General features: G+C 53.6%; 1 protein-coding gene across 2 annotated transcripts in view; it reads right to left on the bottom strand.

Annotated features, from left to right (window-relative positions):
• SLIT3 (slit guidance ligand 3) overlaps nt 1-11978 on the bottom strand; it is a 576436-nt gene that overhangs the window by 4802 nt on the left and 559656 nt on the right. For both annotated transcript variants that reach the window (XM_069483860.1, XM_069483859.1), the window contains exons 32-34: nt 10199-10329; nt 1738-1892; nt 4-289 (exon numbers count right to left, since the gene is read on the bottom strand). In XM_069483860.1, coding sequence (XP_069339961.1) covers nt 4-289; nt 1738-1892; nt 10199-10329 — 572 coding nt within the window. The remainder of the gene's footprint in view (nt 1-3; nt 290-1737; nt 1893-10198; nt 10330-11978) is intronic.

Raw genomic sequence — 11978 nt, 5'->3', positions numbered from 1 at the left:
GACCTGTGGCCGAGGCAGGGATCCCGAACCTCTTGGTCACACAGTGGGCCGGTCCAGCCGGGGTGGCACTCACACACCACACTGTCCTTCTCCACAGAGCGGCACAGGCCGTGCTTGCACACGGTGCAGGACTTGCAGCCTGGCGAGACCCCCAGGGACTGCGGCGGGAGGGCCTTGAAGTCCTGCAGCTCGTTGTTGATGCGCACCTCGTGGATGCAGCCGTGGAAGCCGCCCAGCGGCCGGTCGGTGCCCTGGCGCAGGGCGGAGAGGCCCGTGGAGGTGGGGATGCCTGCGGGAAGGGAGCCAGGACGGCGGCCTAAGGACCCTTTTCCCGCCCACCTGCAGTCCCTTCCTCAGAGCGAGAACGTGCTCTGCACGTGTTCACACTTATGTGTTCAGAGCTCCGGGCTCTGCTGTTCAAACCAAGGTAACGTGCCAAAACCTGGGGCCCTGTCCACACGAGGACGTGCATCCTTGGTCCCACATTGAGACTCTTTAAAAAGACTTATATTCATTGATAATATTTAGATATAGAAAATATCCCATAAAAAGTTGTATTTTGGGCTTCCCTAGAAAAAAATGAGACCATCTGGTCACCCACTGCCATGTGGCCCCCTGGGCTGAACGGGGGAGGACCACCCTTCAGGCAGGGAGGGGTGGTGCACAGAATTACCCCCGTCCCCACCAAGCCCCCTCAGCCCTCTGCTCCAGGCCTCACAAGAGAACCCGGGCAGGCGAGCTGGAGTTTGGGAGAGAAGATGGGGTTTCAGGAAGCGCCTGATCACGGGAACTTCGAGGTTCAAGGTGGCTGGACCACTTTGCTGCTTCATGTGCTGCGGCCCCCTCCTCCGTCTTCAGGAGACCACTGGGAAAAGCACTTTGCTTTTCCATGAAGTCCGATTCGTGTTTCCTCTCCCCTTCCACACCACTCCCTGCCCGCCGCTGCAGTCGGGAACCCGGGAGCAGCCTGGGCGCTGGAAGCAGAGGGCCCAGTTTTGTTCCAGCTACAACTGGGACAGGTGAAGGAAGGGGGCAAGAGCCCTCCTGGGGGGCGGGGGACGGAGGCTGTGCCCTTCCGGGACTGCTCGGGGCCAGACACAGCCCTGGGCACCCTGCATCTGAACTGCAGGCAGCCCTCTGGACAGGGACTCTTTGGGTGGAAGGCTCAGGAATCTATACTGAACACGATGCTCTGGTGGCTTTTTTTTTTTTTTAAACACACAGCCCTTGAGAACTATTGACCCTAGGGCTGCATTTCAGGCCTAGACTCTGCCAAACTGGTGGCCACTTCCCTTTTTGACCTTCAACTAAATCTCCAACTTGCTCTTCTGCCATTCATCAACTGACACAGTGTCCAAGGAGGTGGCAGAGCAGAGGGAACGTGACCTGAAGCTGGCAGACTTCAGCAGAGCTTGGACCTGCTTCCGTAGCCCAGCCCATCTCCCCTCTTCTCCCCCCTAATTCCATTCCCCACCCCCCCGCCACACACACACACAATTTGTAGTTCCCAGAAGGCGTCCCACTCTGTCTGCTTCCCAAGCATCTGTCCAAAGTCATCTTCTTTTCCCCATGGCTAATAACAGAACTGGCTAATGCCTATTCATACTTTTAGGGGTCAGCCTGGTTGTCACTTCCTCCAGGAAGCCTTCCCTGATTGGCTTTGGTAGTGGGTGCTGAGAGGAGGGCAGGGGAGTCCCTGGCAGTGGGCCTGGGGGTGGCAGGGGAGGAGGGCATTACCTCCAAGGTAGAGGGGGCTGTTGATGCCCACTGCTGGCTGCTTCTGGAGCTTCCCCAGGCTCTTGGGCACACCTTTGTCCACCACCAGGTTCAGGGTCTGGTTTAACATCACCAGCTCCACGCTGTGAAACTGCCCATCATTCACTGTCTCCACGCTGGGCAGGAGAGAAAGGGAGAGAGCCAGAGAGTTCACTTGCTGCCTTCCGTGGCTGGGCACTGGGCCTGAATCTGACCTGCGTTACCTGCATTTTGCTTTACTTTTCATTTGGAAATAACACAGAACTTCAAACTTACATAAGTTGCAAAAATAACAGTACGGAAAATACTTGTCACCCAGATTCTACCATTATTATCCCCATTTGCTTTAGGATTTATCTCTCTCCATTATATACACACACATATACATACACATACATGTGTACGTATGCATATACATACGTTTCTGAACCACTTAAAGGTAAGTTACATCTTGACACTTTATCCGTAGATACCTCCGTGTGCGTTTCCCAGGGATAGGGCTGCTCTCTCACACAGGCACAGCAGTTGCCAACTTTGGCAAATTAACACTGACATTATACTTTTATCTAGTTTATCATCTGTATTCTAATTTTTCAGTGGACCCAATGTCATTACAGCATTTATTTCCTGCCAGCACAAGATCCAGCCGAGCGTCAGGCAGGGCGTTATCACTGTTTGCATTCTATTCCGCCATCCCATAGAGCTCAGCAAACCGCATCCTCAGACCACTTCTCAGTTTCTGCTCTGCCTGCACACCGCCTGGACCATTATTTACTCTCACATGTTTTCATTGGCCCATTTCACCCTTAAGTATCAGTAAAGCTATAAGCTTAGCAATGTTCTAAGAAATAAAAAACATTTTGATGTGATTTTTATATATTTTTTCCAGTATCTACGAAATCAATTTTTTCATAGTTAAAATTTCAAGTTTGTCACACCTAAATTCATCTCATGTGCCACCAGTGGTGTGCATAGCACATTTGGGGAAATGATGGCTTGTCACACTCCTGCAAGGTGGGTTTGTTCTCCCCACTACAGAAATGGGGAAGCAGAGGGGCTCGGGGAGGTTAAGCAATTTGCCCAAAGCCCCACAGTTAATAAAGGATGGAGTGGAGGGACTGGAACCAAGGTCCAGGTTTCCTAACGTGAAAATCTGAAACGTTCCACAATCCCAAACTTTTTAAGCACCAACACGCTGCTCTAAGGAAATGCTCACTGGAATATTTTCCAATTAGGGACGCTGAACTGCTATGTACAATGCAAATGTTCCACAATCCAAAACACTTCTGGTCACATACCTTTAGGATAAGGGATGCTCCACCTGTATATGCCCCTTCTGCAGGCTGCCCCCGGCAGTCCCAGCTGCCACGCGCTGAGGGCTTAGGCGGGCCAGGCATGGTGCTTCATGGTTCTTATATGAGCCTCATGGTAATTCTATGAAGTCGGTGCCAGATAGCCCATTTCACAGATAAAGATACTGAGGCCTAGAGAGGTTGAGTGATTTGTCTGAGGTCACCCAGCTGGTACTAGCCAGAGACAGAATTTGTAGGCCAAACTTTTGACTCCAAAGTCCTGCTCTTTCCAGTCCTCTACCGTTGGCAGGGCTGGGAGGAAACTGGTGAGAGATGACACGAGTTTGGGGATGCGACAGCTCCTCCTTCCCTGAAGAAAGGGGGTCTCTGAGGAGTAGGCAGAGCTCGGTCTCATCCATTCAGGTGTGGGAGGTAAATACAGGGGCTCCCTCTCTCCTTGAAATGTCCCTGGTCAATCTCTGTTGGCTCCAACAAGAGGGTCCCAGCAGGGAGGGCGCACTGATTATCCGGGCAGGCAGGGACAGTGTCAGTAACTGACTCAAAGTTAGAAATTTCAGCAGCCAAAGGGGCCAGGGAAATGCTTAGAAGACAGGCGAAGCTGGGGTATAGTGGAGAAAGGGTGAGACCACGGCCAATCACAGGAACAGAACCCCCTGTTCTGTTTCCTCATCTGTGAAAGGGGGAGAATAACTCACAGAATTATCGTGATGACCAAATCAGAAAAGATACATGAAAGTGCTTTGTAGCCAGATGTGGGACATATGTCTGTAGTCCCAGCTACTTGCAAGGCTGGGGTGGGAGGGTTGCTTGAGCCCAGGTGTTCGAGGCCAGCCCAGGCAACATAGCAAGACCTCCTGTCTCTATTTAAAAAAAAAAAAAAAAAGTTCTTTGTAGGCTAAATTACTGGGAAAATGTGAGCAGTTATTATTAGTGTTGTTATTAACATTCTAAATAAGAACCTATCATTGCCTCTACTGCTGATCCCTGGGAGAAAGTGATGGCAGAGGGGGACATAGAGGACACATTCAAATCTGTCGGGAAATCTCTCCTCCCACATCCATCCAACCTCCCACCCGCCTCTCTGTCCAGCCTTCCATCCACCCATCCATCCACTCACCCATCTATCCACCTACTCTCTTCCCTGTCCATCCAGCCTCTATCCACCCACCAAGTGTGCTCTGGGCCACATTGTCCTAGGTGCTGGGAATCAGGGGCAAACAGGACAGATAGGGTCCCGCACTCACAGGGCTCACACTCCACTTTCCTTAGCTTTTTCTCTGAATCAAATGATCAACTTATCCTTATCAATGTAAGGTCTGGCCAAGAAATAGGGTAGTCCGGGTGGAGTGGCGGGTAGTCCATGGGGGATCTGCTTTTGCATGCTGGGGAGCCAGTAAGCCCTCTGAAGATAGAGCTGTTTCTTTTTTTTGGAGATAGGGTCTCCCTTTGTTGCCCAGGCATGAGGGCAGTGGCATGGTCATAGCTCACTGCAACCTCAAATTCCTGGGCTCAAGCCATCCTGCCTCAGCCTCCCAAGTGGCTGGGACTATAGGCGCACACTACCATGCCTGGCTAATTTTTCTTTTCTTTTTTTTTTTTGTAGAGACAGCATCTTGCTATGTTGCTCAGGCTGGTCTCAAACTCCTGACCTCAAGCGATCCTCCCATCTCAGCCCTCCAAAGTGCTAGTATTACAGGCACGAGCCACTGCACCCTGCCCTGTTTCTATTTCAGAAGCCTCCAGCTGCTCCAAGCCATGAGCTGAGGACAAGGCAGAGGCTGTGATCCCGCAGACGCAGAGGTGGGTGAAAGCAGGTGGGGGGTGAAGGCGGGTGTGCAGTGACCACAAACTTGTGACTTTGAGCCCTCACACAGTTTTCTAACCACGCATGCAAAAATATGCAGATACATCCTCAAACCATCCTGTAAACTGATGCCGTCTGGATGCAAACGAGCTCCCTAGCCCTGAGGTGTGTCAACAGATGCTGGGCAGCCACCTGGCAGAAAGGGAGCTGTCAAGAGGCTGCAGCTCTGCATGGGTGGTCTTGGCATTCCCAGCCCACATTAAGATTCAGGGAGCTGGGTGGCTCTTTTCCCATGACAGACACACAGACACAGTGGGCACACGCCACTGCTCCTTCCTGGCGGCTGGCTCCAAGCCCATTTCCTCCTCCTCTTTCTGCACCCCCTCAGCCAGCCCAAGCCCTGCCGCATGGCCTCCAAGGGCACCTGGCCTGGAGACAGCAGTTTGGCAGGAGCAGAGAGGACTCTGTGGTCACTGGCTCCTGCCCCAGACAAAGTGCTGGGCTCCATGAAAGGCCTCGCCTGATGCCCACTTGGGAGGGTCCTAGGCAGGCCTCTTCCTCCAGGTGTAATCCTCAGCCAGTTCATGCTGGGTGCAGGAGGAGAGATCTGGTATCTGTCATACTGGGTCCTCCAGCTGAGGGACTCTGGGCAAGTCTTAGCACTTCTGTAAGCTCCAGTTTCTGCTTCTGTACAGAGTTTGTACTCATTTTACACCGGGGTTTAAAGGGCAAGGCATGGCCCCCATACCTAGCATAAGTGCTCGGTAAAAGGCAGAAATGATGACTCCCTGACGCTTATCCTGGGTGTGGCAGGGACTGGAGTTGGGGAGCAGATTACTGGGCCCTGGCAGAACCTGTCTACTGATTTCTAATAGCTGCCAGAACTTTGAGTTTCTGGACACTTCCACTGGCTCATTACCATCTCTGAGGAGGGCACTCTCGTGCGCCCTGTTTTATGGGGAAGGAAGCTCAATAACTTGACCAAGGCTACACTGCTAGGCAGTGGTAGAACTGAGGTTCAAAATCAGGATTGATTCCAAATCCAAACCTCCCCAAATGGCGTCCATGCCAGTAGTGCTCCTGGGTCACCAGGGAGCCTCCTCCTGGCACATCTTAACAAGGATCTTCTAGAAATAATTCCTACAGCCGGTGCTTTTCGAACTGTGGGTCCCTGGAGGTTTGGGGGTGAGCAGCATGGAAGCCTTTTTTTTATACCACTATCCCTAAATCAGAATGGCTTTATTTCTATTTGCCCCCTGCCTTTTTTTTAAAAATTTTGGTCATTGAAGTAAAATATCAATGGGAAAATGGCTCTACTGCTACAAAAAAAAGAGAAAAAAATTGAAAAAACAGAATGTGCTGTTCACTGTAAAAGAAATGCTCATGCTGTGGTCCCCAGCCCCAGTAATTCGTCTCCCGGGGAGATATCTAGGGATTTCAGAGGAGAGAAGGGGGCTCTGAGAGTCTCCCTCGGTAGCCACCGGGTCAGACTGAAGCAGCGCCAAGTAGAGGAGGAGAGCGCCGTAGGTGGCAGAGCAGGCCGGACGCCTCCTGCCTGGGGCTGGGGAGACCACAGGCCTTGGCCAGAGTGGCCCATGGCCCTTTATTCTCTTCTGCTTTTAATAACAGTGGTGAACACGTGTTAGTAGGGGTCAGGCATGGTGGGACTCTATGCTAAGCAGTCTCTCGTTTAACCCTAAACAACCCCCAGGTGGGAGGCACAATTTTTTTCTCCATTTTAGCAATAGGAGACGTAAGTTATGGAGACTTAAGGTGCCTCGCACAGAGTCTTAAAGTGGAAGTGGAGACAGGACTTAAATCCAAGTCTCCTGAGCCACAGGACCCTACGCAACAATGGGAGGGAGCTGTGAGGGTCACTCCTCCAGGTGCCGGTCGCGCTCACCTGGCTGCTGAGCGGGGACCACTAGGTGGCGCTAGAGCCTCGCTCACAGACCCACTGCAGCAACCCGACTCCTGCAGCAGGGTGGGTGGAGTGGCCCACGCTCTCTCCTGGCCCGCCCTCCGTGCCCCAGAGCCAGCGCCGTGGGAGAGCCGGTTTTGGTGGAAGCCTGACTTGGATTTAAATCCCAGCTCTGCCACTTCCTGGGCTTCTAGCATCAGGCTTTTCATCCCTAAAATAGGAGCGATGATGCTTCCTTGGGGCTCGTGTTGAGGATCAAAGGAGACAAAGACCTTGGCAGTGGAGAGGACTGCGGTAATTAAGACCCGGGGAGCATGCACTTGCTAAATAGAGCTCCCACACGCGGTGTTTTGAAATGGCCAACCTTGAAAAACTGACATATTTCACATAGAAACCCTGACTTTCCAGCTTCTCTTGATAATCTGCATTCTCTCTGCTGGAGCTGAGGTCAGCTGCTCCTTCGGGCAGGGCCTGTACCCTCCAGCTACCGCAGTCCCCACCACTCCCTATTGGACCCCAGCCCACTTCTCCACGTCTGTTACCTACTTGGCCGCTTGGCCATGCTGGCAGGTGAGTTTGGCCTTCTGACAAAGCTGGTACCAAGGAATAGTGAAGTCTGTCCCCATTCTAAGACAGGGAGGGGCTCAGGTGGGCTATTTTGTGTATCTGCCCTGGGGCCTGGAATGGAATCCTGAAGTGCCCCCATCACCAGCTGTCACTACAGATGGGCAGATGAACAGAATCGGGCACAGATGGGAGGAGGCCACAGAATCCAGCCCACAAATCTCTGCTGGGGACCCGGCCTGCTCATCCTCATGCTGGGGGCTGGGCAGCGGCCTCAGTGGGCAGAAGGCTGCAGGCTGCCAACTCCCCTAATTAGATCAGCTTTGGTTTCACCCCCTGGCTCTGGCCCTGAGGCCGAGGTGGTCTTTCTGGGTCTTCTAGGTGGCTAGAAGTCGCCACAGTGACACTGAGGAGATCTCACGTTTCTGTCTGGAATGGCCTCCTGACCCCCTCAGCTGCTGGTCAGCTCAGCCCCTGCCGTCTGCTAAGCCTCCCAGCCCAGTGCACCTCCGTGCACACTGACGGCGCTGCCTCAGTGCTCAGCTTGTGGAATCTCTCCTGCACCATCGGTCCAGCCTCAGCTCAAACATCACCTCCTCTTCCAGGGAGCCTTCCCTGGTCCTCCAAGCAAAATACCTGCTCCATCTGCAGTGCGAGAACTACTTTATTCTGCTGTGTACCCGCTGCCTGTTTGTACGTGTGGACTGTGTTTAACTCTGTGTCCCCTGCACCTAGCCCAGGCCCTCACCCAAACCCGTTGCCGATAGACGTCTGGTGAGTGAGTGCGCTCCTGCGGGTACAGGGGCTGCCTCCGAGCAAAGTATTTGGAAGCAAAACCATTTTTAATATGGGACTTCTGGAGACTTTGGGCTGAGTGGCGGGCACTAAAGATCTGTCACAGGCTCAGCCCGAGGAGCCAGGCCAGGACTGCCTGTGCATCCCTCCTTTGCTCCCCCCATGCTACGGTAGAGCCTGGCATCTCCCCAGGGCCACCTGCTACACCTCGTGACTCCCTCACAGGAGCTTCAGGACAGCACCGTGCTCCAACCTTGCTGCCAGCAGCATCCCCTCTTCACCACCAAGTCACCACCCCGACAGCCAGCGTCAGTGGAGGGGACAGGCTGGGCTCTGGCTGGGTGGGCCCCACACTCAGGACAGGCCCAGCTGCTTCTGGAAGCCTGGCTTTCACCTTCTGTCCTCGACGTGTCCACGCAAAGGCTCAATCTGCCAAGCACCTCCCCTCAAGAGTTATTTCAATCCGCAGTGACCACTCTAGGAGGTACATCCTGCTTTTACCCACAGTATACAGGAGGGAAACTGAGGCACGAAGAGGGTGAGCAACTTGTTCACACCTAGATCTGCGACACGTGGCCCAGGACCTCTGGCTCCAGGTACGCCGATGTTAGGAGGCCCAGACTCCTGGAGCACAGGGCCTCTGGGGTGAGCCCCTTCTCCTGGTGTCCCCTGTGCCTGACTGTCCCACCCTGGCTGGCCTCTTCTCTGCCCACCTGCCACCATGAGCCTTCTGCTCCCGTCAACGCCCTTTTCTGTACCTTGTCTTGTCCTTGCTACTCTCTGCTCACACAAGTCCTTCCCTTTCTTCAAGACCCAACTCAAACAGCTCCTTCTCCAGGAAGTTTTCATGTGGAAACTGGTGGAAGTTTCCTTGAAACACAGATGTGTTGGGGCCAACTCCCCTGAACTTCTAATTCAGAAGTTCTGGGGCAGGGTCTGAAAGTGTGCGCTTCTACCAAGGTGCTGGCACTGCTGCCTCAGGGATTACACTTTGAGAACCACTGGTTTGAACCAGTGGTTTTCACACTGGCTTTTCTGGAGGAGTCTCAAGGGCCTTGAAGGCAGTATGTGTGGAGGAGGCGACTCTGTCCCTCCAACCCTGTAGGGCAGTTTTGCTGCTGTGTATTTGATATTCTTAAGTTCAATATACAATTTGGATCGATTAAAAGATTGAGTTAACGAGGGAAAAAAAAAGGTCTGAAAATTGCAGCTCATGAAATGCCCATGAAATGTGCTCTTGCTTCCAAAGGGGAAAGTGTGGCCTGTCTCTTGTTCCGTGGCTTCCCCAAGTTTCGCTCTCCTTGCACCGATGGTTTTACGTGACTTTAGGGGTAACACAGAGAGACATTTCTAAATTATTGAGAATTAAAGTAAATTATTTTCATAGTCATTCAGTATTTTACTGAGAATTGGGAAAAAAATCTATCTAACTAGCATCTCTGCGATTTCCCTGATGATATTACTTAAGAGGCTAAATTCCAACTCGAGCAGCTGGAAGCTGACGCTCGGTGGCGTGTGAAGTAACAGCGCAGCTGCCGCACGAGTGTGCACAACTCAGGGCGGCCCTTGGAAGGGCTGAAGTTTAGGAAAAACTGCCCTTGACAGCAGTTTGAAAGTCACTAAAGGAGTATCCTGCTCCCTCAGTGCCCTCCAATTTCCTCCCCTCGAGTCGCATGCTAATCGGCCCCTGTTGTCTTTCTTAAACTAATAAAAGATTAGGATGACATTTGGAAAAGGGCATCTCATTAAGCAGCGCCGTCCCCACCGCAGCACCCAGCTCCGCGCAGTAGCCAGCCGGCCATTTATCTTGTGCTGATGAGGTGTCATCTCCCCCACCCCCACCCCCACCCCGGGGTCCGCCTTCCTCTCCTGCCTCTTCCTCCAACACGCCTCCACCCCTAAACGCTCTGTGTGAGGAGGACGTGTGTGCATGTGTGGGGGGGTGGGGGGCTGTGAGAGGAGCCCGCAGAGTCACCCCGGCATCTTCTGGCAGGACCAGAGGCAGGAAGGGGCGGAGGCGCGGGCGGCGAGGAGGGGGGTCCTTACCTGTACACGGTGGTTGGAGGGGAGCTCAGGCTGTCATAGACCAGCCTCACGTGGCCCTGGTACAGCTCCAGCGCCAAGGGGTCGTTGTCTCCCTTGTAGAGCAGGATGCCGTTGTCCTTGTCAGTGGCCACCTGGGGAGAGTGGCCAGGACATGTGTGTGAGGGCTTCCCTAAGGCCAAACCTCCCCGACCCCCTCACAGAGCTCTCCCCCAGGCGGTGGCTGCTGAACCTGTGCTGGGTCTGAATTCACGTCCGTCTTCCCTCCTCAGCTAGTGTGCGAGGCCCCGGAAGGCAAGGCCGACTGAGCAAACCGCTCCAGCGATTCTCATCGAGCGCCTTCCTGCGAACCACTGACTTCGTACATTTACGTGTGTCAGGAGGCCCAAGCTGTCACCTGCCCTGTCCCACTGGAGCACAGAGTGATCCTGCCCATGGCCCTGCTCTGGGGCCTCAGGATCCCTCCGCATAAAGCATAACAATTATCAAGAAAATGCTAACAATTACTATCTAATTCAATGTGTACGATGGAGCAGGCACTGTTCTAAGAGTCATCTGGGGGAATTTTAAAAATACTGGTGCCTGGACTTCACCCCGGACCAAGTACACATGAATCTCTCAGGGCTGGGGCGCAGGCAAGGATGGTTTAGAAAGTTCTCTGGGTAATTCTAAAGCATTGGCAAGGCTGAGAGTCTCAAGTTTCAGCGGATGCTACCCTGAAGGCACTCGCTTGCCAGCCACCTGGCTGCAGGGATGGGGTTCTCGGATGGGTCCCTGGGCTCCCATCGCCTGGCACATCGGGCCTGAGCAATGGGCTGTGGAGCAGGTGGGTCTGACGGGACATCTGGACGTCGGGGGCACGGGTGCTGCTACCCTGGTTAGTGGGGACCCAACAATCGGGTCCCCAGGTGGGTGGGACTGAGGGAGGAAGGCAGGAGGGGACAATGGCAACAGAGCTTCCCTCTCGTTTGTGCCTGGGTCAACCCTCACCGCAGAGGCCTGTCCACTGGGCTGTAGGCGCCACAAGCTGAAGCAGCTTGAACTTTGTGTGCATTTCTGTAACCCCAGTGCCTAGAATAGTGCCTGGCACATACAGGAGCTCCATAGATCTTGGTTAAATGAGTATTTTCTCCATAAGCTCCAGGTTAAACCTGGGCTAACGTGGCCATAACCCAAAGAAGGGCCAAGCCCCAGTTGGTGCCCAGCAGCACCCAGAGGTGCCTGACCCAAGGGCAGGGGCCACGAGCTGGCCCACAGCCCCTAGTCGTGTCTGGGGCTCCCCCTCCACAGCGCGCCTATTGCCCATTCTTTCTCCATCATACACACTCTCTGCCATCTCCTCACCCGCTAGAATAGCATTTAGGTTGCCCAGAAATGCAGTTTGTAGTGAACATGTTCAGGTCCACAGGTAAGGAACCTAGAAGTTAGAAAAGAACTAGGTTCATAGTAAATGGTTTTCTATTCCCAGAAACTGTTCTGCTTCTTTGGATCTCTGGGCCTTTGCACGTGCTGATTTCTCAGGCTTGACAGCCCCCCACCCCCCTGCTCTTCTCCCTGTCCCCTCAGTCCTGCGTGCTTCTGCCCTTCACCCGGCAAGCTCCTGCTCATCTTCCGATCTCAGCTTAGTTATCACTGCCTCTGGGGAGCCTTCCCTGATTCCTCCCAGCAGGCTGGGGTCACTGCCCCTCCTATGTGCTCCCACAGCACCCAGGGCTGTCACTGTCCCTTTCCTTGCCATTTTGCCCTGGACGAGGGGCTTCATCTGTCCTGTCTACCATTGAAT

This window comes from Eulemur rufifrons, chromosome 10, assembly GCF_041146395.1.
Source record: "Eulemur rufifrons isolate Redbay chromosome 10, OSU_ERuf_1, whole genome shotgun sequence".
Taxonomy (NCBI): Eukaryota; Metazoa; Chordata; class Mammalia; order Primates; family Lemuridae; genus Eulemur; species Eulemur rufifrons.
The sequence above is the reverse complement of the archived record's forward strand: the minus strand, read 5'-3'. Positions and strand labels throughout refer to the sequence as shown.